Below are 27,921 nucleotides of genomic sequence, written 5' to 3'. Positions count from 1 at the left end.
CCCCTCAATCCCCAAAACTCCAGTTATTGTCTGTGCATGTTGAGACCAGACCTGTTTACAGCTACGGAAATAAAACCAAAACCAACTGCTTTCGATGGTTTGGGTAGTCGTTTAAACATCTGTCCAATAAAACTGTACGATGTAAGACGAGACGATATAGGTCCACTATATGACTAATCTATTGACTTTCAACAACAACAAAAAGTTCATTGCTAAGGCAATATTATCAATCGAAAGGATTTCAAAACAGTTTGCAATCCACAAAGTTTCGTTATTGTCGTGTGACAGATAGTGAAAGCAACTCCAGCGAAGCTGACTTATTAAATGTCATAGGCATGCATCGATACAAGAAAAGTATTAATGTACGTACAAGTTTCTGTTACAACCTGTGAACTTTTAATCTATTTATGTTCGTGACGCAAGTTCTTCTATGTAGAACCAAAACATGAAATGTGTTCAAAGTTTGATACACAATCGTCATGTTCTTTGATCTGACAGTGACCTGAGACAAAGCAAAACAACTATTCAATATGAAATCTTCCACAAAATATGAAAAAGGGATACTCCCCGCCCATTTTAAACCAAATGAAGGTTTTCAAAGCTCAATGAGTCATCGTCGCATCAGTGGTTACCTCAATTTCAAAACAACGATTAGTATACAACCACCATCCAAGGGGTACACTTCACGGTGTCGACTATAGCCGTCTTGTGAAATCATTCAGTGCTTTTATTGGTCAAATTGCATTGGTCAAGATGGATCGTCTCTTGAAGGTGTCAGTGTTACTAATCTTCAGTTTCAGCCTAAATTGGGAATTCACACAAGGAACTCGAACTAGTTGCAAAAAAGCTAAGAATGTAACCTGCCCAGAAGACTGTGACTGTAATTACTGTCGCGTCAATTTAAAACATCGCCAGCCATTAATTTATCTATTTGTTCAGTGTATATCAAGTGTTGGATTGTCAAGTGTACCGAAAAACATACCGGCTGAAACGTATCGTCTGCACTTACGTCAAAATAAAATAACACAACTTGAAGCTGGAGTTTTCTCTCGTTGTAAGAATACAAGAGATTTGTTTTTAAACGGAAATCAGCTTCAATCTAGGCAAGTCCATCCAAATGCATTCGAAGGCTTGAACGCACTTGAACGACTAGATTTAAGCGACCAGCCAGGTATGAACTTTATCTCCAGCGACTTGTTCAAACCTCTTACGAAATTACGGACTCTGCGAATTCAGAGAGCTCGTGTGGAAGTGATTGCAGAGAACGCTTTTCGATATAACAAATACTTATACAATATAGCTCTCAGCGAAAACCGACTGAAATCAATTCCCTCAACATTGATGCGTAATATGACCCACCTCAACCGTGTTATACTGCATTACAATTCACTGCTAACACTTCCAAGTCAGATGTTTGATGGATCAACACAAATAACTGAATTGCAGCTTGCCTTTTGTCAACTACGTCATCTATCTGAAATGGTTGGATTACAAAACTTAACCAAATTGAAACATCTTCATCTGTATGGAAATCCCTTCGATTGTGGTTGTGAGTTGAGATGGTTCCGTAACTGGATTGGAAGTGTCAAGTTCATTTACAAGATCAATGACACTAAATGTTCATCAGGACAAACAATCCTACAATTCAACCCAGACAAATTACAATGTGAGTTTCCAACAGTCATGGTGGCTTGTGTCTCTGTATTGGGATTTATCTTTCTTTGTGCCGTGATCTCTCTACTTGTCAACTACCGATGGAAGATCAGGTAAGATCAAGAAATTATTGTTCATAACATGTTATCTGAACCGCCAACACGGGATTTTGTTTTCCCTTAGAAATAAATCGCCAGTTGAGATGTTTCCCAAAGTTACCCCAATTTCAAGGGCCCTTTAACAACAAAATCACAAATGATGCTTACTATAATTATCCTCAAAAGAATAGTAAGCCTCTAATCTTACTGATCGTAAATTCTAAACTTTTGTATTTTTTCGAAATCTTTACTTACATAGTCGCTTAACCACCAAAATGCTAAGTGCCTCTGGAATTTGACAGGAATTGAGGGTTAACACAATGTTAACAACGTCCTGATTGCAATATCCTCTTGTGAAATATCCACATTTGGGTTATATAACAAAAAATACTCAAATCTTTATCAAATGACAAAATAAATGTCTTCCTTCTGTCAGCCATGATAATTATGAAGTGCGTACATACTAGCGTTGATTTGGTTATTTCTCCGACAGGTACTTTATTTTCCTCATTCACCATCGTGTCAAACGATACCAACCAATCCCAGGCAACGACCAACTCTATAAATACGATGCATTCGTCTCACATTCTCATAAGGATCAAGACTGGATCTTACAAGTTTTACGTCCAAAACTAGAAGCACCACCATGTAATTTCAAACTGTGTTTAGACTTTCGTGATTTTGCTGTCGGTTCTCTAATTGCTGATAACATTATGAATGCCATCGAGGAAAGCCGCAAGACAATCTTCATCCTGACTCAACAATTCATAGACAGTGAGTGGTGTTATTTTGAACTGGAAATGGTACGACAGAAGATGTTTGATGAACATCGTGATGCCGCCATATTGGTTTTGAAAGATGACATCCCAACCAAGAAGATGCCAGGATTGTTGAAGTATTTCATGAGGAATGGTAAATATATCAAATGGAGCGAACACAAGGATGGACAGAAACTATTTTGGAAAAAGTTGGAAACCGCTATAAAGATGTCAAAAGTCAACATGGTTTAATATGTTGAGTGTTGATGTTTCTGCAGCCAAGCTGCAGTTATACGACAGAAATATAAAGCGCGACATTACCTACGGTGGCCCAAAAATACACTAGCTCTTGGTAGCTAGACTTTATAGATCTGCAGTGCCTGTGCGTTGTTCATTTCTAAGCACTATGTTCCATTAAATTTTATAACAGTCCACTGATTAAACTCGATGTTACAATGTATGCACGAACTACAGATGGTGCAATTTTTCCTTAACTAGAACAACAAAAATCATATTATGAACATTTCTGTACATTTAAAGGAATACAGTATGGAAAACAATGACGTACTCGATCTATTGTCGGCTGAAGGTTTTAAGTTTGAATCTGACTTTGAGTGATATGCAAATAGTAAACATTACGTCAAACGCGCACTCTGACTGGATAATAAAGTTAAAGTTAAGGCTGTCATAAAAAAACGCCCTGCGATTATATATATATATATATATATATATATATATATATATATATATATATATATATATATATATATATATATATATATATATATATATATATATATACATACATGTATATAAACATATATATATATATATATATATATATATATATATATATGTGTATGTGTGTGTGTATGTATGTGTGTGTCTGTGTGTGTGTGTGTGTGTGTGTGTGTGTGTGTGTGTTTATACAATTGCTAATTTGTGTTTTGTACATATTTGTACTCGGTAGTACTGCATCATAATCCATATTTTGATATTGGCTATTCTGATAATCAAATTGACAAGTTCTATTTCCAAATTAAACATTGTTATTATAACATACTGATATGTGGAAGTTTTGGGGGAACCGGATATAATTTTTTTTTAAATGATATCGCAGGGGTTTCTCATTGTATTCAGTTTTTTGTCCGAGGTTCACAAGAGAAATAGTGCACTCTTAAAGAGATTCCTCCGGTCCCTTGAGAATTATTAGTGGACTTTCCTTTAGTTTATATTCCTATATACATCCATAGATAATTGAACCAATATAGTTAGTCATGTTGTAGTATTTTCATTTATTCATATATTACTTGAATTAAACTTGTACTTGTTTATTTGTGTTCGTGTCCGTATTTCCTGCGGGTCCTCAGCTCTCCGTGGTCAAACTATTGCCAGGAATAGTGCTTTCCTTGTGCATGGAGCATGTCCTGACAGTGCTGACAATATTTAGAAGCTCAAACATCACGAATTCCAATTATGTCCAAGGCTAGTTTACAGTTTAATTTTAAAAGAAACACTGAAACACCGACCTTATTCCCTTCCTCTGTGATTTATCAGGTACAATTGCGTTATCCATCCCAACCCTTCACTTCCTCACTTCCGCCATTGTTTGTGCACATCGTTTAAGACGACCGACCTTGATGTATACAGGAAACTTTGGAAACCATCTCCTTTGAAGGGTATGATTGCTTGTGTAAAATATTTCGACAGTAAATTTTACTTTGTAAAATGACGAAATTATAATAGTACCACAATATGGCTAATATATACATAAACGTTCATTCGTTTGGAAATTTAGCGAATTGATTCCTAAGGGGAAACCAGCTTACAATCCACAGGGTTCGTTTGTTGGTCTGAGGATAAAAATTGCAAGCAGCAAGTGAAGTTGACTTATTTAGTTTCATAGACACATATATGAGTAATAAGCACGTTTCTGTGTCAACTAGTGAACTTTCAATCTATATATAACAATGGTCGTGAAACAAGTTTATCTAAGTAATGTTACAGTAGAAGTAAAACAGGAACTGTATGCACAGTTTATGATACAACCCCCTCCTGTTTGTTGACCTGGTCATAGGCTAAGCAACAAGCTTTATTTTGAATAGAACTCTTCCTCAAAACATGAAAGAAAAAGCATGAGTTAAACCAAGTGAATGTTTTCGAAACCCAATGAGTCATCATCACATCCGTGGTGATCTCAATCTGAAAACAACGATCAATTTACAACCAGCATTCAATGGGTATACTTCAGTCTGTAGACTGTATCTGGTACCATCATGTATATTCGGTAAAATGGATCGTCTCCTAAAGATGATTGTCTTAGTAATCATCACTTTCAGCTTAAATTACTTTAACTCATTCCTTTGAAAATGCTATGAATGTAACCTGTCCAATATACTGTGACTGTAATTTAATACTGACTCTTAAAATTCAGAAAGCTCATTTGGAAGTGATTGGAAAGAATACTTTTCAACATAGCAAATATTTACACAGTATAGTTCTCAACTAAAACCGACTGAAATATATTCCCCCAACCTTGTTCCATAATTTAACCTGCCTCAACCGTGTTATACTGCATTGCAGTTCGCTGCATATACTTGCAAGTCAGATGTTGAAGGGTCGACACACTGTCAGATATTTGAGTTGCAGCTTGCCTTCTGTCAACAAAATCATATGTCTGGAAATGTTGGATTACAAAACTTAACAAACATGACAAACTTCACCTGTATGGAAACCTCTTCGATTGTGGCTGTGAGTCGAGATGGTTCCGTAATTGGATTGGAAGTGTCAAGTTCATTTACAAGGTCAATGACAATAAATGGTCATCGGGACAAACAATCCTACAATTCAACCCAGACAAATTAAAAATATCTCTCCCTCTCTCTCCCTCCCTGTCCCTCCCTCCTCTCTCTCTCTCTCTCTCTCTCTCTCTCTCTCTCTCTCTCTCTCTCTCTCTCTCTCTCTCTCTCTCTCTCTCTCTCTCTCTCTCTCTCTCTCTCTCTCTCTCTCTCTCTCTCTCTCTCCCTCTCCCTCCCTCTGATATTTACACCATAAAATCTCGATTGAACTATTCAAGTACTATGTTGGTGTCAATGTATATATGACATTACCATTTTTACATTGTTAGAACGGTTGATTGAATAGTAAGGCTTTCGTCGACATTTTTCATATGTATAATAAATTACGTCTTCGAACTTTTTAAAAATTATATCTTAATAGGCCTACCACGTTTGAGTTCAGTCCTCGGGTTTAGTCATTCAAGCGGTGATTAAGTATGCTTCAGTCAATAAGATATTGTGAATACCTTTTAATTATGCAGCAAAAATTATGCCCAAAATCATATCAACTCAGCTTGTGTCCCTTTAATGGTCACTTCCGCTTTATTTTGTACATCAGCACATTTAGCAGTGAACTAGTTCACCCTATTGTTTGACACCTTCACCCCTGCAACGAAGTAGTTCAGCCTCAACCAAAATGGCGACCTATGTAGCAGACATGATGACAGCTTTCTCAAGATTGACACCAAAATTCTATTCTTTCCAAGGTATTACCCGAGTTATTTTCGCATGCACCGAGGTTTACACCGAATAGACATGGTAAGTATGCAATCTGGTATCTCTTATATGAGTCTAACCATTTTAAAACGTATATTTTGACGTCGCTGGATGTGTTGCACAATCATTTGTCCCTAAAAGTTCAGAGGTCATCGGCATACATGTAGAAATGTTACGTGGCATGATGGATTGATTATTTACTGGGATTTATACTTCCCATCTGTCAATACCCCACTCTCTATGAAATGGTTACATGCATAACTAGAAATACAGTTTTTAGTCCGGTGGAATCTTGTCGATGTACAATTTTATGCGTCCAGTGTCGCGGTCGAAAACTTCAGGAAATCTATTATCTTATTCTTAAAACTTTTATCACAAGACTTGTGCATGGAGTGTGTATGTAATGCAACATTTCATAACGGTTCGTAAGCACAACTTGAAAGCAGAGTCCGAAAATAGTGTTTCATTTTGAGTAATTGTCTACATGTTTTTTCTTCTCTGTTGACATTTACTATATATGACCATGGATTGGAAGTATAGCGATATGACAGATGTGAACATAAACATTATTTCAAATCGACATTCCTGTAGTGTAGGGGCTTGCATAGACTGTCGACAGTCGCTCGCGCCTTTTTCCCTACGTTTTATCTAAACTCCGGTCCGGCGCAACACTAGTAATAGTATAATCGCAAACTGATATCGAGGGCCGTATTGCGAAGGCCCAAGCGACTGTTGTCCCTTGCCGCGCCCTCATGCGATAACAATAGGAACATTCAGTTTGTAGACTATTGACATTTAGGTCATAGTTCACAAAGCTTGTCAATCAAAATGATGGCGTAGTCACCAAGCGAGTCAACACATCGCGACGCATTGGAAAAACTTTGATACTCGCCCTTGAAAGACTTTCAGAGAAGAATTATAGATACCTATGTCTCTGGGAAAGATGTTTTCGTTAGTGTACTGACAGGAAGTGACAAGTCCATAGCCTATGAAGAAGCCCGGGCTATGAAGTCGCAGGCCTGTGGGTTATACTTCCATGCTCCGATCGTTCTCGCGATACAGCTAACAACATATAGTCTGCAATTGTCCCAGTAGTATCCTCATTGATACAATGATAGCTCTAATATAATCCCGTATATAAACGGCGAAGGCCCTTTTATTTGTGGTAATTTTGCTAAACAATAGGGAAGTGGTAACAACCGAGCGGCCGACCCAAAGGTTCACCCCCCCCCCCCCCCACATCAACAACAAAAATCACATAAAAAGAAAACATCAAGGAAAAGACACAACAAACTGTCATATCATATAGCATCGTGATAAAGATTACGTAAATTGACTCCTCAATCGGTATCTGAAATAATGGGGTACAATAGCGTTAGGTATATATAGACTCAGTACTCTGTGGAGGCACTAGTTGAAGACGTGTCGGATCGGAGCACGATCTCCGTGCCGTGGTAAATATGGAGGCACTTTTCTGTTTCAGGTAGAACGTCTACCATTTGCACATTATCTACGCCTCACTATCAAACATTTTATACATGAATATTATTACTATATAATATGCTAGCTGCAGTCGAGGGAAGGTAAAAAAGGTGTCCAAAACATCTGTTGCTTGACTGGAGTGTCGGTCGGAGTTGGTACAATACTTCCGTAGCACTCTCTCGCTCCAGTACCACTGTAATGCTAAACAAGGCAATAGACTAGTGAGCATGACAATGTATCGGGCGTCGAGTTTGTCAACGACGTCATTTACGAATGTTATAAAAACGCGCGGTTTCAAGCTTTAACAAAGAAAGATAGGAAAGGAAAAAGTACTTGATTATGACCATCAAAATGCATTTACGAGGTCAAATTTGCGCTGCAGTTTACGTGTGTTGCACGTTGAGTAACCTTACATTGAACTGTATGCAAATTATACGATAGAGTACCGCCCCATTAAATGACGTCACATCATGAATAAGTAATAGCAAGGGAGATGCGGCAAGGGACAACAGTCGCTCGGGCCTTCGGCCCTCGACCTCGGGCCTTCGGCCCTCAATATCAATTTGCGATTAGACTAGTGTTACTCGGGATCGGAGTTTAGATAAAACTTTGGGCAAAAAAGGCGCGAGCGACTGTCGACAGTCTAGGGCTTGCACAATCAGTTGAAATATGTATTTTTCTGTACAGTAGTATTTATAGCATAATCTAGCCTGAGAGTTGAATAAATCCAGCGAGACAGCAGTTGTGAGAGATGAAAAATGTATAGATCATAGATGTCCATTATTGTCAAATTTGTGTTCAATTTATTTTCAGTGGTGATATATTTCATATTAAAAACAAAATCAAAATGTAATTTTGGAAATACTTTTTTTAACTATGTATACTTTTCTTAATTAGTCATTGAAAGTCAGGTCCAGGCAAAATAGTCAATTTTTCATTGTCAGTGCAAATTAAATCCCTAGAAAATATAGTATGCCACAGTACATTTAATGGAGGACATTTTTAAGTCAGTTGTACAGTTCAGTTACTTGATAAAAGGGACTACACTTGAAATGATGAAGGTTTGGTGTTTCACTTATGGGACATTACGTTTTTGACACAAATATAGACATATTTCAACTCTAGACTAACCTTGTTAGTCTACTGTCTACAGTTGAAATATGTCTATATTTGTGTCAAAAACACAGAGACAACAAACACTGCAGGATCCTTTGCCCAATCACATTGAACAGTGACAAGCATTGCTATTCTTTCACTGTGCAGTAAAACCGACAGGCTTCTAATGAAAACATTACACATGGACTCAATGATTTTAAACTTCTACATCCCTCTGTGCACGGCACCTACATCATACATGTATGTTATTTTTTCTTTTGCAATTAGAAGTTGTCCAAGTGTTTGTAAAAAATGTCATGTTACATGTGAAACACCAAGCTAATATCACTTCAACTGTAACTCTAACCCGTTACCCTAACTGTACATTTGTAAATAACAAATCATAATCCATGTAGTCTGAATAAGTGTAGTGTTATTCCTGTAGTTGTGTTGAACAATAGACAAAGGGTACAACCAGTGACTGGCAAGCCTTTTACAACTTACAAGGAGGAAAAGTAAATAAATAAATTGAGTTTGAGTTTTTTGGCACAGAATAATTGAACTACAGAGACTTGTATTTACATTTCAGTTTTATGGCCTCTTTATATGGTAGCTCATATTCACAAATACATTTCATGTATAAATTTGAGAGGTTTGGAACATGTTCCATACATGGTATGTAAATGCTTGCTTGTCGCGGATTGTACATACACCGAATGTATGCTAACAGTAATTTATAATCCTCATTTCTACTTTATCTTTTGTAGGAGTTCTGAAGTAATTATGGCTGTGGAGCGTTTGTAGGGGTCCGGTGAGGAGGTTAGGGGGATACCCACTCCCACTGTGACAAACCCCTGGACAGAGTTTGTGACAGAGGAATAATCAGAGAAGCTGTGATAAAAAACTTTCTAGTGAGAAGAGAGCACAGCTTTTCAACTGTTTAGTAAAACTGAAATAAATTGACAAAAACTTTTAAAAACATTTTACATATCCTTATCATATAATAAACTTTAAAAGTCATTTACAGACAGCAAAGTATTTATATCTGAAATATTTTATGATCATTATTGATCAATTTGGAAGAACACCAATTTCTGTTCACATCTATATGCTACATGTATTTGTAGTAGAACAGTAAAAAATATTGAATGCATTGTTGGAGCCAGTGGAATGCAGTGGTGAAGATTTCCTAGTTGTTTCATCCATTGGTTCATTTGCTTGACAATTACAATACTAGAATTGAGATCGGGAATTGGAATAGGCGATTTTCAATACAGTGGTAAGTATCATTTTCTTTCAATTGTATCTGAAAGCTAGGTTTGCCACAGACCCTCAAAAGACCACTGCAGGGCTCGAAACTAACAGTAGTCCCATGCCCACAGACTACCAAGGTTTGCCACAGACCCTCAAAAGACCACTGCAGGGCTCGAAACTAACAGTAGTCCCATGCCCACAGACTACCAAGGTTTGCCACAGACCCTCAAAAGACCACTGTAGGGCTCAAAACTAACAGTAGTCCCATGCCCACAGACTACCAAGGTTTGCCACAGACCCTTAAAAGACCACTGCAGGGCTCAAAACTAACAGTAGTCCCATGCCCACAGACTACCAATTCTTGTCATGGGACTACCATAACTTGCAGGTGGTAGCCCAACTCGGACTACCACTGATTATGTGAAGATTTAAAGTATGGAAGATTTGCAGACATTAAAGTATTTTGATTACACACATATTTTCAATAGAGGAACTCTCATGAATATAGGACTATTGGTCACCATCCTTGGGGTACCAATGTCTGAATTGGTAGCCCACTTAGGACTACCAAAGAAAAAAAAGTTTTTTTCAAGCCCTGCACTGGTGTGTTTTAAATTTGAACACAATTACTTTATTCAAAAAAGTCTGGAGACAGGGGTTTATGTCAAAAACAGACTGACATATATTTGAAAGAGTATCCAAATTGTTAGATCTCTTTTATACACATGTTACCATGGTTACTGTTGTCAATGTTTTAAAACAAAATCATACTTGTACACTGAAGCACACATAGTGTTGTACCGTATAATGATCACATGGCAAGCTGCATCACAGAGCATAACAATGTTTCAGTTTTGGTATGTCACAGTCTTTGTTGATTGATTGACTGACTGACGGATTGATTGATTGATTGATTGATTGATTGATTGATTGATTGATTGATCGATTTACTGACTGACTGACCCTGTAATTAATTTACTTGTTTGATTGATTGGTTGATTTTATTGATTGATTGATTAATCAATTACTGTATTGCAGAGAGAAAAATGGATACTGTGTCATTAGACTGTGATTGCACCCAGAAATGTAAATCATTACAACATGCTGATCACCTACTGGCTGTCGTCACTAGAGGAAATCTTGAAGAAGTTCAGCAATGTTTTGGCCATTGTTATAACTCAAACACCATCACAGATCAGTATGGGAGGAATGTGCTGCACATGGCTGCATCCTGTCGTAGATGGGAAATTGTAGATTGGTTATTAACAGAGAAGAAAACTGATTATACAGTCAAAGATCTGGAGTCTGGCTGGACACCATTGCATCGAAGTCTCTTTTATGGACTGATACCAAATGCACTGCATCTGATACATGTAAGATATAGTGATGATTATTTAGAACTTTTCAGAGAATAGCGCCCTCTAGTGTCAAATTATATCAGAGATACAAATGGGTGCTCAAGAGGTTGAATTGGAAATCTATATTTCTGATCAATAATTTCAGATCTGCATTAAGTTTCGATCAATTCTGAGTTACCTGGTTTCCAAACTTTGGTAATAACACTGATGTAGTAATGATTATGTGTAGATAATTTTTTTCATCAGTTAACAATTTTTCTGAAGTGGAAGGTATATTGTGTGCTTTTCAATATCTAACTTTTGATCCCACAGTTGTGTTTCTTTTTGTATAGCTGTCTATAACTGTGCATTGTTTGTAAGTATGTATGTCTGTACTTTTGATGAAGTTTTAAGAAAAAAAACAAGTGCTTTTTACCAACGAATTTCGGCATCTCAAAACCTGATTATTGCGAGTGTCTTATATAACACCATTGTCACCAAAAGCACTTTGTGGAATGTGTGGGCCAGACGATTTTTTAATCCGTCTTTTTTCCCCTTTTCTATTTTTTCTTCAGTATATGGAATTTTTTTTTTCTATTCTGAAATAAATAAATAATAATAATAATAATAATAATAATAATATGCAATAAAAGACCAGATTCAAGTTCAAAAGTGCCATGCATGCTCACTACTGACGTAACTACTTAAAAGCTATCTCAACATTTCACAAATGTTAGAAGAATCCCTAACCCTTCACTACTAAATGTACTTTATATTACTTAAATTTTACTTTTCATCTCATAGGTGTGTTTCACTTTGTTTTTATCAACAAGTTTACTTTGTTATTCTTCTTCTTCTTAGCATGGAAGTAGTCTCAGTGTCCCTGACAGAGAAGGGTTGACACCATTGGACATCATCAGGAAAGACCAACCTCACTACGTAGAGTTCTCACCATCAGGTCCTACCGATGTATACACATGGGGTACAAATACCAACTTTACACTGGGTCACATCAATCAACAGAGTCGTAAACATCCAGATTTACTGGAAGAGTTTGCCAAGAAGAGAATCAGTGTTAACCAGGTAAAAATGTCATAACCGCAATGTAGTATGGAGTTTCAAACGATTGTAAATTTTTTTGTAGAGTTTGTAAATGAATATTATACATTTAAAACATATTAGGTAATGTGACTACTCACACAAGCTCACTAAACTTTCTATAGTTGCATTTTGCTATGTATATGTGTTTGTCCCAGTCTAGCAAGTAAGGTGAACTACCAAGAATCAAGTCATCACTTTCGCATTCAAATTTCAATATTTTTTTTTTGCTCTGTTTAGTTGTTTTTTCATACTGATTGCCACCAATGCTCAAGGCACTGCATTCCCTTCAAGGAAGCAACTATTACAACTCTCTGGATGCAGTCAGAGTCATGTACCATTCAGTACAAACTAGGGAGAGATTGTGTAGATTGACTTTTTTTTTAATGCACTACCACTCATACTTGTTAACAGATAGAGTACAAGCTAGAGAAGGGACTGTGTAATGTTCCACTTTAATGCACTTTTTTATGCATTACCCTAGTACAAGCAAGCGAAGATGACACTTTCTATGTACTAGCTACCATTCAATGCTCGCTAACCATCCAAGCCTGTATTGTACATTGCAGGTAGTGGTATGTAAATACCATTCTGTGTTCCTGTCACATGATGGTAAGGTGTATAGTTGTGGTCATGGTCAAGGTGGAAGATTAGGACACGGCAATGAACAGACCTATCTGGCACCACATTTGATTGAAGCAATAGCTGATATGAAGTGTGAACAGATATCAGCTGCTAGGGATCATACAGTCATGTTGATGGAAGGGTAAGAACAGTTGGGGTATCGGTTGCTGAGCAGTTTAACTTTCATGCCACTACCCACTGCAGTCTGGGTTTGAACCTGCCCAGTGTCTGCAGTGTTTTGATGAACTTTCCATACCAAGGGATTATTTTGTTTGCACACAAATAACTACAAGTTGAATAAAACTGATTACTGTAGTATGAAGGGTGATGCTTAGTTGACCCTAACAAACAACACAGGGTTCCCTGGCTACTTCAGTTTCCACATGTTAACACTCTAGGGTACTTGGGTGCTGTTTAACGTATTTGAATTTCTGAATTCGCTTTAGAGTACATGTAATGCCGTTTAGAAAGTAACTGAATACACCTTGCTAGTGTATACAGCATAATGTATATATTTATGATATTTTTTTTTCAACAGAGGCAATGTGTTCACCTGTGGATGGAATTCCTGTCACCAGTTGGGACAGTCCCATCTCGGGGTTAAGTGTGTGACACCCAAACCAGTACTAGCCAAGGTGTTGAAAGGCAAAGTAATCACTGGCATTGAAGCATGTCGGTTCCATACAGTACTCTACTGCTCTGATTCCGTGTTGACGTTTGGACTCAATGCTGGACAATTAGGTCAGTAACATTCCATATGGTACAATGTATACTAATTATAGAGAAATTTGACTAGATTCTGTATGTATTAGCCACTATGCTCAAGTTCAATGGAAGTCTTGTAAAACACACACATCCCACCCATACACTTTCTCAGTTATGCACTGATTCTTTCTCATTCAGTCACTCATCCACTCGCTCACATTCGCTCACCCACTCACTCACACTCACTCACTCACACACTCACTCACTCACTCACTCACTAACAATCACTCACTCACTCTCACTCACTCACTCTCGCGCGTGCGCTCGCTCACTCACTCTCAAAGTCGCTCAATATGGTGTTTGTAGTGCATACACTATATTGAGTCAATCTCATAGTCAAGTGTTATGTTCACAAAAATAGGTCTTTAAACTGTGTAGGTTTGAAAAAGAAGCAAAGAGGAATTGAAAACCCTTGATAGTTTAAAATTACAAACAGAGGCAGTTTAAGTGGTCTCTGAACCCTCTTGCTGAAAAGGCCTAAAGAAAATGCTTCGTAATTCAAAGCTTTATTGCCTGTTCAATGTATGCCAAATGTAATAATACTTTTGACATATGGATTATAATGTGAAGGCTTATTTTCACAGGTTTCCCTAAAGGAGACACACACATATCCTACCCTAAGAAAGTGTTGGCATTGAATCACAAAGATATAGTGATATCAGCATTATCAGCTAGTGCTGCAGCCACAGTAGTTGCTACAGTCAAAGGAGATATCTATGTACTACATGAATATCAGTGTCGGAAAATAGCCTCAAAGTAAGTTATACAGTGTTGGTTTCAGTTCTCAGCGAGACTACGTACTAATAATACCAAAGTGATACAGAGTAACTACAGTATTATAATTTCAACTTATATAAAATCTCTGAGATATATAGTATATGTATTACAGGAATACCAGTGTCAGAAAATAATATCAATGTAAGTGATACACTGTTCTAATTTTAAACTCAAAATATGATTATACCTCCAACAGCTTAATTAAGAAAAAAATTGGCGAAAAATAAAATTGATTCTGGATGTTCTGACATTTAATTTGAACGCTGCAGAACAAATGATGTTAATGTGTTGTGCATGTTGAACAACTGAGATATAAATTTTATATTTACTCTTCGAACATACAATACTACTTGGTTTGCATGTGGGATAGTGCATTAATAATATGTAAAGTAACCCAAGTTGTTTTCTCTTCTTTATCATTATCAGACAAATTAATATATCTAAGATAGTTGTACATGGAGGTGTGTTAGATTGTGATGTAGACAAGACACTTTTACAGAGAGAGAGAGGTGATGAACTAACTATACTAGCACTCCAAGCTGCTGGCAAGGTGAGTCTTATTATATGACACTGGCAATTTTCACCCTCTCCCTTTTTCTTCTTTCACTCTCTCTGTCCTCTCCTCTCTTAAATAGCTCAGAGAGTTCAAGAGTTGTGACCAGTTTGTAGCAAGTAACGTGTAATTAAATTTTTTTTGAGTACATGGAAATTAAAAATGTGGGCAGTATACAAGTATGGTTAATGGAAACTACAATAAGTACACATGCAGTTGGTTAAATGTTGAAAACACCAAAGTACAGATAGATGGTTGGTTGGTTGTTTCCGCCGACTAGCAATATTGTCATCTAAATGATGAATTTCTGAAAAGTAATAGTGCAATCTTTCAGGATCTTTTCAGACTATAAAATCGATTCTTATATTTTGTCAGTTAAAATTCGCTGTGCTTTAATTTCGATTTAGAGTTTTTAACCTGAAAAGTATTGTTGCATAACATCATGTTGGAAGTTTCTAATGTAAAGTACCACTTTATATTCTGAAGGTGTACTGCTGGAAGCTGTCTGATCGTACTATGAAGCAATGTTGTTGGAATTTCAGTCGTCAGATATTCATGCTGGACATGGCACTTAGTAAACAAAACATAGTGTTTGTGACAAATGATGGCGAAGGTTTCGTGGGATACTTCTGTAACAAGAAGAAGAGGAAAATGTCTGACACAGGACAAATCTCTCCAAGAGGTATAGTGTATATGTTTTATGACAAAAGATATGCACTTTAGTAAAATTGACCTTGTAAACTCACTATCTTGAATGATGCATTATGGGAAATGTAGTATCGTCGAATTGATAAATGTGAATGAACGTTGAGGTAGGTAGCTTAGCAGTTAGCTTGTGTGTCTCTTACCACTGTTGTCTGGTTTCGAATGTGCCCAGAGTCGACTGGGTTTGATTAAAACAATTCTCAGATCTGAATGTGACAGGATGGTTATCGCGCTGATCACCCCAGAAGGTATTACCACAACCATAACAAATCTAGTCTTGGTTACCTAGACCCTTACCGGAAGGCTATCCTTCTAATGACCCCCAGATTAGGTATTACCACAACTACAAATAATGTATTCTTGGTTACCCCGACCCTTACAGGAAGGCTATCCTTCTAATCACCCCAGATTAGGTATTACCACAACTACAAATAATCTAGTCTTGGTTACCCAGACCCTTACAGGAAGGCTATCCATCCAATCACCCTAGATTAGGTATTACCACAACTAAAAATGACCTAGCCTTGGTTACCCAGATCCTTACAGGAAGACTATCCATCCAATAACCCTAGATTAGTTATTATGGTATAATTACCACAACTACAAATAATCTAGTCTAGGTTACCCAGACCCTTACAGGAAGGCTATCCTTCCAATCACCCCAGATTAGGTATTACCACAACTAAAAATGATCTAGTCTTGGTTACCCAGATCCTTACAGGAAGACTATCCATCCAATAACCCTTAATTAGGTATTACGGTATAATTATCACAACTCCAAATAATCTAGTCTTAGTTACGCAGACTCTTACAGTCCAGTGCTATCCTTCAAATCACTTAAGATTAGGTATTACCATAACTAATAATCCCATGGTCCTTTGCATCTGAGCATACTCAATTTGAATAGCAAATTGCGTATTGGGATAAAACTTCAATCAAACACCAAAATCTTACTAAGCACTATAGATAATAAAAACGTTTGACTCTGTGATTGTTTCTCATTGTCATTACAGACACGCCCAATCTATCTAAATCCACATCAGTAGATGGTTCCGTTCTCTCAGCCAATACAGAATCATTTGACAAAGAAGAAACAGAAGACATAAACCTACACCGTCTGTCCTACGTACACAGAGCTGTGAGTGTAGCTGTAGATCCAGCTGGACTCAATTTTGCTATTCTACAGTCCGATCCTAAGACAAGGTAGGTTGAGATTTTTTCCAGTTGAAGAAACTTAGTTTAATATTTGAGTTTTACAAAGAGAAAAGTGATAGAACATCAGTGAAAATATTGAAAATAAGTCTCCAAGACATGTATATTTAGGTAATCAGACTTGAGAAATTGTGTGAGAGAGGAACACCACTCCAGGAAATAAAGACATTTTCATAAACTATGGGTTCGGGAGAGTAATTTCACAATTGCACATCCCCTACAACTGTGCAACCATAAACATATTATTTCTGCTCATTCCCATGATGCAATGGCCTACAGCAAAGATACCTTAGGCCTATACAGGCACAAACTTGAAGTTTCTCTGAAATCGCAAGTAGTTGTAGGTGATGTAAAATCATGACATGACTTTCCAGAACCCATAGTTTATGAAAATGTCTCTATTTCCTGGAATGGTGTTCCCCTTTAAAATTCAGTCATAATACACAGGTATTTAAAAAAAAAAGAAGTGCTGTTTCCCTGAAATCGCAAGTAATTGTAGGTGATGTAAAATCATGAAATAACTCTCCAGGAGGCAGAACCCATAGTTCATGAAAGTGTCTCTATTTCCTGGAATGGTATTCCCCTTTAAAACTAAGTCAGAATATGTACACAGGTATTCATGTAAGAAAAGTGCAATAGTGACACAATGTAATGAATTATACTACTGTTTTTCTAGTTTGGTAGATGTACCCAGTGTTAGTAGTACCGATATTGGTCCGCATTTCAAGGTACTATTGGAAGAAGCAGACTGCATGGACACAATTCATGATATTGTTTTCAAAGTAAGTCACTACGGTAAATGTTATTGTTAAAAAGTATTGTATCAACACAGAGGCACAGTGATCTGATTGAAGGACATTACAGAACTTTGATGTTTCTTTCTGCAATTCTCAGTACCTGCCATAACATTTTACCTCATGCTAGAGGATCAAAATAGAACAAGAAGATCAGCGTATTCTCATACATAGCACAGACAAGTAATGTGTTACTTGTCTGTGTACATAGTAATGCATGTGTAGTATTCAGACTCAGAGCGAAAATCATGGTGTCGACCAAGAAATTGAATGATTGTTATTTCTAGCTAGGAAGTAAAATTTTATTTCAGCTATTAACGAGAATTCTTTGATAGGCAACTATATGTAAGATTTCATATTTTCCACATATCACATGTCAAAGGTCAGGAGATCCCAGCTGATGACCTTTCACCAGTCAAAGGTCAGGAGAAGGAGATCCCAGCTAATGACTGTTCACCAGTCAAATGTTAGGAGATCACAACTAATGACTTGGCATGGGTCAAATGTCATGAGGTCCCAGCTGATGACTTCTCACAAGTCAAAGGTTATGGGTTCCCAGCTGATGACTTGTCAACAGTCAGGCGATCCCATCTCATGAATTCATGTGAGTTTAGCTCTTGTAGTGATTATTTCTATAAAGTTGATATAAAAACCTGATCTTGTCTTTTCTACTTGTGTCATAGGTCAAAGGTCATGAGATCCCAGCTCACAAGTTCATCCTTGTCTCTCGAAGTGATTACTTCAGGAAACTGTTCATGCAACAGAATAGAGAGGAAGACAGTACAGATGTTAAATATGATTCAACATCTGGCAGACCAGTACAAGTCATAGACGTGGAGAAAGTTGACCCTCATGTTTTCGCGTTATTGCTTCAGTACATCTACACGGAGGATTGCGATTTGTTAAATCCGGGATACAAGTTTGTGCCGTCACAGACTCCGGGATATGAGGGGATGGAAATGAGCGATATCAGTATGAATTTAGGCCTGGAAACAGAATTAGCAGAACTTAACATTAGGGATATTGATAGGCAGAAGTCTGCTTTCCAAGTCTACCAGGAACAGAAGAAGAAAATACAAAACGAGAACAAGAAGTCTGGAAAGAAAAGAAAGAAGTCTGTGAAAAGTGAGGAAAATGAAGGAAGTAATGAGAATAGTCCTGTCAAGGCATTAAGTGATACAGCTAAGAGATTTGGAGTCACTGCATTGGCTAAGAGGTAAATAGTTTGTTGTAGTATACACCTTTGAAATATTAATATTTTGCTGGTACTGTTGTCAAGGAAACCACAGTTCATTCCAGTCATTAAAATCAAGAAAAAAATTATGTGTCATCCTGAAAATTTTTTTTTTAAATTTTTCAAATTTATTTTTTTAAATTTTATCCTGCAGATTTTTAGTAGTCTAGATGATATTAAAATTATGTCAATTTAGAATCCAATATGGCCAGCAAATACTGAGCTGTTAAATTCTAAGGGGGAGTAGAAACAGATTATTATTTTCTTTAAAAATATGATGAACCCATCAAAGTTCTTTTAATATGTGAAGAGGACTTGGAACAAGCTTTCATATGGCAAAGTTTGGAGAAATTTCAGGAACTTAAAATAAAGACTTTGATTTTCAGGGGTATTGTTCCACAAGGCACATTAGTTTGTTTGACAACTACAACAGTTTGGTAAAATTTGTAAATGAGCTAGCTATGTGTGTTTTGATTAAAAAAACAATATGTGTATGACTTCAGTGTTGTTGTTTTGCATTCTCTCTCTTTCTCGTCCCCTGCAGACTAGACAATGCAAAGTTTATTGATGGTACAGTTCTGGGTGTGAGAAAACCATTCAAGAAATTAAGATTTGACAGACACAAACAGAAGGAGTTATGTGATGTTAGTATACAAGCAACTGATGGTCTTACAGTGGAATGTCATAAATGTGTTCTCGTCGCTAGATTGGAATATTTCCGCAGTATGCTTGGCAGTGGATGGATTGAGGTAAACTACAATACAATTCTTTCAACCTTGTGAGTTTGGCTGTCACAAGCTGTGCTAAAACCACCACCTAATGATAAGTTCCTCAACCTCATTAATTACTATAGGGACTATAAAAGACAAACTTAATCAGATAAATTTTGCTGTCACTACAGGCTTGCACATGGCTTGTTATATAACACACAGAGCACCAGAATATGCACCGAGTCTACAGTTTTCGGTGAAGTTGTTCATTTACTGTGGGTGGGTGGTTGGGTATTATTTGTTTGTTTGTTTATTTATTTATTTATTTATTTATTTATTTATTTATTCAGACTAGAATAATGATAGCTGATACTATATAAACTTCTTGCTTCATATGAATGCTACAACAATTCTGTTTGAAAATACTACTCTAACAATATCTTTTCATATTTTACATAGACTTCAACCAGCAGTCCTTTGAAGTTACCTATTCCTGGCGATATTCTAATCAACATACTGGATTATCTTTATACTGATGATGCAAACTTTCTCAAAGATTGTCAAAATGTGGAATTAGTGTGTAATTTATTGACTGTAGCTGATCAACTATTGATAGTAAGATTGAAAGAAATCTGTGAAGTCGCCCTGGCAGATCTCAGTAAGTTGGCGAATATTGTAACTAATATGACAAATTTTGTGCATTTCTTATTAAAGCATCATATTTTGTATTAGGGGTTGCATCAGTCTCACCATAATATCTCCTTGTTGTTGTTGTTGTTGTTGTTGTTGTTGTTGTTGTTGTTGTTGTTGTCATAGAACATTTTGTTTTGTTTTTGTTTACTTTATTCATTGATGATGATGATTATGATGACAATGGCAATGATGATGATGATGATGATGATGATGATGATGATGATGATGACGATGATGATGACGATGATGATGATGATGATGATGATGATGATGATGATGATGATGACGATGATGATGATGATGATGATGACGATGATGATGATGATGATGATGATGATGATGATGATGATGACGATGGCAATGACGATGATGATGATGATTATATCATGTAGCTTGATATTAATTAAACTTAATACTGTTACCTATTATCTCTACTCTTAACCTTGCAGTTAGTTTAAAGAATGTAGCAGAGTTGCTGGAGTTTGCCTCAGTGTATAACGCAGTTCAGTTGAAGAGTACTTGTATACAGTTTATCAATTTAAATCTTGCTACTTTGTTAGAAATGAGGTAAGTTTTGTCAAATCTAGCCTTTGATTGGATGCAATGTTATTGAATTCACCTTGTCAGATCTACCCTTTGATTGGATGCACTGTTATCGGCACATCTGTTCATTGACCAATCAAACATTTTTGACACAGTGTAGCATTAATTTATTGATTTAAGGAATTAGGTTTGTCAGTCTTTACTATTTAACTTCATAAACTTTTATCGAAGTGTTTGCTACAAGTAATATCTCTGAATTATGAGGTATTAAGCAATCTCAAGAAAATGTTAAACATACAGTTACACGATACTAGAATTATGTATTATACTTTTTATTTACAGAACGCTAGAGGTGCTTGGTGAAGAGGTCTTAGAAGAGGTATCCTTAGCCTACAGAGAAATGGTAAGAAATGGTCTTATCTGTATCTTTCACATTTAAAACCAGTCATGGCATTCATTCAAGCCGGCACATACTTCCATACACCCATCCTATTATACAGTGCTACTCACTTGCCAATACTAGTAGACACAACAATACCATTTTGCTTTGGACATGTCAAATTACATTTGCAAGTTCAAGAGATAGGTTGAGAAGGTTTTGATCATATTGATTTGCTCCCATATACAAACAGTAGATAGAAATGTATTAATCCTGTACAGTACCTCAGATTTACTTGTTAAGTTTTATTTTTAGCTGTTTTATTGCCATTTTCCTGTTATCCGAAAAGACAAAAGATATCATGACTTTGACCACTTGGAGTGCTGTATTAGGAAACAGCTTTAACAAGAAGTGTTTGTGTCTGATGATAGTTTAGGACTATAGCATCCTTTTAGTAAACCCAGCGTTTCATGGTAACAGTTGGTGACCATCTCAACCATGCAGTCATAATATTCTTCTAACTTTGTTACAAATCATGGAATTTTTAGAAACTTATGGAGTTGTTTTTATATTCACATTCTGTTGACAACATCAGGGACTGTCATGTTCTTGTAGCCCCTCATTTTTCCCACATCTTAGACTTCTTCTCATGACATTTCTAGCGTTGAAAATAACTGTAAGATGGTTAACCAGAATTGTTTCTGTTGGAACCACATTTTGCCTTTGTGCTTTCTGTAGATTCCAGCAATGTCGAAGAGAATGATTACACCTTATTCCGGGGGATACAATGTCTGTATCCTAGCAACAGAGAACGATGAAGCCTTCAGCATCACCATGGAAACAGAAGGAGACAATTTGGAGTATGAAATCACATCACCAGATCCGAGAGTAAGGAAAGTTAAATCCAAGCGAAGATCAAGGAAAAGAACCATCAGTACAGACAACAAAGATGATGTGAATTCTGTTGAAAAAACGTCATTCTTGGAAGGTGTGGTTCCCATGGAAACCAATCATGATGCAATTGTGGAGGGAGTTGATATAGAAGAGTCAAAACCAACAAGAAATTTGGAAAGGACTATGGTAATTATGTACTTCATGATTTTGCTGTATATTATCGAAAAGAAAAGACCACAAGCACTCATGCAATTGAAATAGCCCGTAATATTCACATTGGCACTTGGTCATTATTGAGTAATGGTATCATTACGTATGTTTATGAAAAACAGCAAATTTCATACAGAAATTCAAATTTTTACATGATTTTTGCAGACAGGAATGATTATGTGCCATATGCAAATTGGGATATAATTGATATTTTCAATATTGTACTGCAGTGCCAAAACCAATAATAGTACCATTCAGTTGTGTAAATGAAGCGGTGGCTTCAGTTATCAATTTGCAACTTTTCAGAGAAAAAGATAAGTGCCGAAGTCAGAGGGCAGATTTTACCAAATATCAAAATTTACTGTGACTTACTTGCCAATGAAAACTGACGTATAAATCAACATGTGTAAATCTCTGTTCAAGTTTCAGTGATGTATATTTGTGTATTTGCATTAAAATGAGAGAGAAAATATGTAATATGTGTATGCACCTATGCAAGTAATCACATATACACATCAAATAATAAATGATATGTTTGTTTAACAGGACACAAGGCCAGACAGGATAGAATCATCCCCTATTTCCATACCAAATACAGCAAGTCGTACCACAGTATGGGGTGTACAGAGGTAAGGCAAAAAAAAACACAGAATCAAAGTCCATTGACGAGCCACACATGTAAATTTAGACTGATTTGGAGTATGAGTTTACTTAACTATTGAAAATATTATTGATGAAGATTATGTTGGTGGCAAAATTATATTGATATATACCAGGCCTGTGGATTTAACAACAAATAATATGAATACAAATAAATAAAGAGCATACGTACAAAATATCTCTCTACTTCCAGCAGAGCTCACACTCCGTCATCACCATCATTACCATCACCAAGAAATATACAACCAGACATCATCAAATTGAAAGAGGTACCCTCAGTACAGAAGACTGCAACTCGTGTAACACCAACCAAATTGTCTCAAAAACAACGGAAGAAGTTAGCAAGAGAGCAACAGGAGAAGAAAAAAGCAGATGTAGAGAATGAGAAGACTGGAAGTGATGAGAAGAAAGAGAGTATACCTAAAGTACCAGTGAATCCGTGGTGAGATACTAGATATACTTGTACAAGTTGTATGTCTAGGAAGTGCTCAGAGTTTATAAAATGGATTTTGCTATCAAAAATGCCATGCAAATAGACTTCCAAAGCCAATGGCTTGGTTATGTTCAGTTCACCATGGTAATTCAAAACCCTTTAAAGTAGACAGAACATTATTTATGAATAAATCCTGATTCTTGAATATGTCTTCTATGAAATATTCACAACATGTTGTCTTCCTTAGTAATATCATAACTAGACAAAGCCCATAAGCTCGCGCAGGGTAGATTCATTTGTGACCGGCTGCCTGGGCCAGGGTTGATACACTTGATTTGGGTCATTTTCCAGGGGTATTGACCATCAACATTTATTTTATTGAATGACAACTAATTCTCTGACATGGACGAGAAGTAAAGCAAGTCAACACTCTATGCAGTTTCAAACATCATAGCCATTAGATTAATATTGTTCATTTTCAATCAGCCAACTTATCATAGACCCTCCACCAACGTACGTTGGTCTTTGGACAATTCAACTCGATGATTTAGGAATGTTACTGTACCAACAAACATAGGAAAGTAGTTATTCTTTTTAAAACATGTAAAAAAAACACAATTATCGACAATAGAAATGTCAAAACCACACTTCCACAACCCGGAAATTAAACTGCACTATGTCATCAGTGGTCCTTATCTCATGCCGCCGCGCATCAAACTGCCAAATAGTGTAACAATTTCTCCTTGAGGTACAGTGATGCCTCGACACTCGTTACAATGTTACGATAATCGTGCCAACAGGCCTACTGTTACAATATTGCAATGCATGGTGATGTTATGTCGCCTATGATATACGATGATACCGTAGCGCGTGGAGAATGCACGTAGTATATGGAAGGCGCATGCGTAGTCAGTGCGCGCCGCAATGCATCATTGGGAGAACCACCAAATTTTTCCGCATAGTATATACGACGCGCATGCGTACTAGTCATTGAGCCGCTTCGCGACAGCTTCGCTGCCGCTGCGCGAGCTATTAAAATGACTTAGATTTATTTGTTGAGCTAGTTGTTAAATCAAAAACCTTTGGCAAATAAACTATAATTGTAACTGTACATGTAGATCATGTCAAAATAGTTTGTCACTGTTTTCATAACTTTAAACTTCTGTCACATGAAACAGAATGTTACCATGGTGACCTAGATGTATCATGAAATTAACAATAATTTTTGTGCATTGCATTATGATTTCCACTCAACATGGTTCCCTGTATTGCTATAGGCATGCTCAAGAACAAATTGACCTTCTTGTTCTATTTTGACCCTCAAGCATGAGGTAAAATGCTATTACAGGTACTGAGAATTGTAATAATGTGTACAACCCACTAAAAGTTTGATTTGAACTACAGGGGTGCAATACCAAAGTCTCCCTCTGCTGTATCATTCCGGAATGTCTTGGAGGATGAAGAGAATAGCAATAAAATTGTTGATCGAAGGAATTCTGCTTCTACTGCCATGGCAACCTCTCCTCCTGTTCAAAATATCTTTGTTGGAGAGAAAACAATCAGGTAGGGTGTTAATAGGACTCAAGTATTCATTAGAAATCCTCGATGTATCACCTGAATAGGACAATGTGTTTTTACAAAATATATCAGTTGATCAGTTTTAATGCAGGAAAGAATAAATAAATAAATGTGATTTAGACTTGGCATGATTTGTCACACTTTTGGCCACACTGCAAGGTCTCACTTGAACTTTTATATATTTGTATCAGATGGGGTCTTTCATCGAGAACAAGGCAGCCCTCAGAGGGAGAGAAATCACCAGTACCAACACCGTCACCGCAGAGTCCAGTAGAACCAATCAAGTGAGTCAAAAGATGCATATGTGAAGTATTGATTAAATCTGAGACTGAAATAAACCTTTTAAATATGTTGCTATGGTAATGTATTGTGTATGTTGTGATTGTAGATGTACAGATGGTATGGGATGCATTTATGTATGTTGCCATGGAAATGTATTGATGGCTGTTGCCTTATACATGAATTATTTGTGTGAGGAAGGTGTGTTGATATATGTTGGCCTGAAAATGTATCAGTCTCAATGTATGTTGTCATGGAGATGCATGGTGTATGTTGTCATGCATGGAAATGTATAAACAGACGTTACCATAGAAAGAAATTACTATGTTTTAGAGCTGTATTGATTTGTGTTGTCCTGAAAAACGTATCAATACATGTTGTCATTGATTGTGTACATTGTATTGGTATACATTTTGTATGTTGCTATGGAAATGTATTGATGGTGTTGCCATGGAGATATATTGAATGTGATTTCCCATAGACAGTGAGGTATATAGTTTTCCTCAAGACATATTGATGTGTTGTAGCAATCATAGGATGTTGTTACAGAAGCAGAATTCAGATTTTGATACAATTTGATTACAATCTGTTGCATGTATTTAGATATCATAGTAAGTGATTGAATGTTCTCTCTCTCTCTCTCTCTTTCTCTCTCTCTCTCTCTCTCTCTCTCTCTCTCTCTCTCTCTCTCTCACTCTCTCTCTCTCTCTCTCTCTCTCTCTCTCTCTCTCTCTCTCACTCCCCTCCCTCCCTCCCTCCATCTTTCTCTCTGTAGTCCATGGAGACAGCCTACCAGTCCACGATCCCCACCATCCAGTACTGTTAGATTTGCTGATATCCTAGAGGCAGAAGTCACTCAGACAGAAACACTAGCTAAGACAATGAAGAAACCTTTCCATCTGATTCAGGTCAGTTTTATTTACATCACCCACGAACTAGTATACAGAATGGTAAAAGCCCAGTTCAGATTAGGATGAAAATTTTGATATCAAAAACAGTTTTCTAACAGAGTTATAGAAAATGTTAGTCCTGCACCAAAGAATATTCCTGTGCAATCTTTATAGCTCCACTGATATGATAACACTGTTATAAGAGCCTTGAATCAAAACCCTTGCCTAGAAGAGAGACAATCTGTGGCATCTTATACTTTGATATGTTGCTATATTCGTATCATAGTTTGAAGGACAGTTAATCACTACCAACACAGTCACAGTGTAGAGGTTTATGGTTGTGAGACATTGCCATCAGTGCAAAATGAAAATTTCTACTCACAGAGTCAAAAAATATAGTGGAAGCAAATTCCAAATTTTCGCTACCATCTCATCAGCATGGTCGGGGTTATACGTCAATGGCTGTTATCACATATCGGAAAAGTAGTAGTATATCCGTGATGATGTTGACAAGATGTCAGCGAACACTTGGGATTCTCCTCCAAGGCACCATCAATTATGTCATCACAAGTTGGTACAAGACATTTGCAGTTATGCCACATCAGCTTTTTTAATGAGGCACCGGCACCATCAGTGATCTACTGTCAGCCTTCCATACATTGACCCTTTAAATCTAATCATCAGTTACCTTTACATTCTTTTCAATCTCCAGATTGAAGAGAGGGCTATTCAAGAACTGCTGATACGCTACAAAGCTACTGATAATCCAGAAGAGTTCATCCATGTGGAACGAGTCAGCAGTACCATGGCAACACCAATATGGAAGAAGAGTGTTTAATAGTAAACATAAATGTAGTCAAGAGAACTGCTAAGTATATATGCAAAAGAAAACTTGCTGGCATCATTTATACAAGAGGAAATATACAGCAAAATGCCAGCAAGTGTATGAGGATGATCATTTTTGTCATAGGTTTTATATAACATTGACAAATCATCTATCAAGCTTACATAGACACAAACTAAAACTTGTGACAATATGTTGATGAAAGCTATCAATAGATGTTAATAGAGAGGTTTAGATGCGCGTATTTACGTGTGTTCTATACGTGTAGCGTCATAGTCACGTGATTCGAAGCAACTCAGGCGTTCTGTATCAAACGACGCTACGTCAAAATGGTGGTCTACACGTAACTGTAAATACGTGTTGAGTTTTTGTCATTTTCTTATATTAAATGTCGTATTTTTTATATCAAAGTTCGGAAGCATAACTTTAAACTAATTGTTTGGTTTTTGGTTTGGGTAGTTGCAGAAATCAAAGGCATGTGTCTGGCTGGACTGAAGATGTCAACGCGCGCGTTCACATTCCACTGCATAACATTACTTGTAATTATGGAACGCATAACTAAACACAATTTTGTACGCGTCATTACTTGTACGCCTGCACGATAACGCTCCCGTAGGCGTACGCGTTCTAACGTGTATCTAAACCTCTCTATTGTCACAGTAGAGTGACATCTCTGATAGCAAGTTGTACTCACAAGGACATACATTATAAAATATCAGTCAGTGTTTTATGCTCTCTTGATTACAGCTTGATTAAATCCACGTAACCATGGTAACCAAGGCAGTGTTTTTTGTTTCATCTACCATATGTAACAA

The 27,921-nt window shown here is 36.8% G+C and overlaps 2 protein-coding genes across 2 annotated transcripts; both read left to right on the top strand.

The window, feature by feature from the left end:
• Positions 1–753: 753 nt before the first annotated feature.
• On the top strand, positions 754–3,204 carry LOC144433161 (toll-like receptor 1). The gene is made up of 2 exons (XM_078121470.1): positions 754–1,766; positions 2,245–3,204. The coding sequence occupies exons 1-2, from the start codon at positions 754–756 to the stop codon at positions 2,759–2,761; spliced, it is 1,530 nt and encodes a 509-aa protein (XP_077977596.1). The 3' UTR covers positions 2,762–3,204.
• Positions 3,205–10,940: 7,736 nt separating this feature from the next.
• Positions 10,941–27,100, top strand: LOC144433160 (inhibitor of Bruton tyrosine kinase-like). The gene is made up of 22 exons (XM_078121469.1): positions 10,941–11,267; positions 12,093–12,314; positions 12,899–13,095; positions 13,492–13,694; positions 14,303–14,474; positions 14,922–15,045; positions 15,535–15,730; positions 16,767–16,956; positions 17,642–17,747; positions 18,443–18,975; positions 19,538–19,742; positions 20,163–20,361; positions 20,846–20,963; positions 21,282–21,342; positions 22,057–22,292; positions 22,729–22,785; positions 22,977–23,051; positions 23,276–23,524; positions 24,920–25,078; positions 25,285–25,377; positions 26,148–26,280; positions 26,975–27,100. The coding sequence occupies exons 1-22, from the start codon at positions 10,941–10,943 to the stop codon at positions 27,098–27,100; spliced, it is 3,981 nt and encodes a 1,326-aa protein (XP_077977595.1).
• The last annotated feature ends 821 nt before the right edge of the window (positions 27,101–27,921 follow it).

This window comes from Glandiceps talaboti, chromosome 3 (genome assembly GCF_964340395.1).
Source record: "Glandiceps talaboti chromosome 3, keGlaTala1.1, whole genome shotgun sequence".
In the NCBI taxonomy this organism is placed as follows: domain Eukaryota; kingdom Metazoa; phylum Hemichordata; class Enteropneusta; family Spengelidae; genus Glandiceps; species Glandiceps talaboti.
This window is presented reverse-complemented; position numbering and strand designations above follow the sequence as displayed.

Coding starts and splice junctions, on each gene's coding strand:
- LOC144433161 (XM_078121470.1), top strand. CDS start 754: ATGGATCGTCTCTTGAAGGTGTCAGTGTTACTAATCTTCAGTTTCAGC. Junction 1,767..2,244: donor AACTACCGATGGAAGATCAG/GTAAGATCAAGA, acceptor TTTCTCCGACAG/GTACTTTATTTTCCTCATTC.
- LOC144433160 (XM_078121469.1), top strand. CDS start 10,941: ATGGATACTGTGTCATTAGACTGTGATTGCACCCAGAAATGTAAATCA. Junction 15,046..15,534: donor CACTCCAAGCTGCTGGCAAG/GTGAGTCTTATT, acceptor TATATTCTGAAG/GTGTACTGCTGGAAGCTGTC. Junction 21,343..22,056: donor CCTTAGCCTACAGAGAAATG/GTAAGAAATGGT, acceptor TGCTTTCTGTAG/ATTCCAGCAATGTCGAAGAG.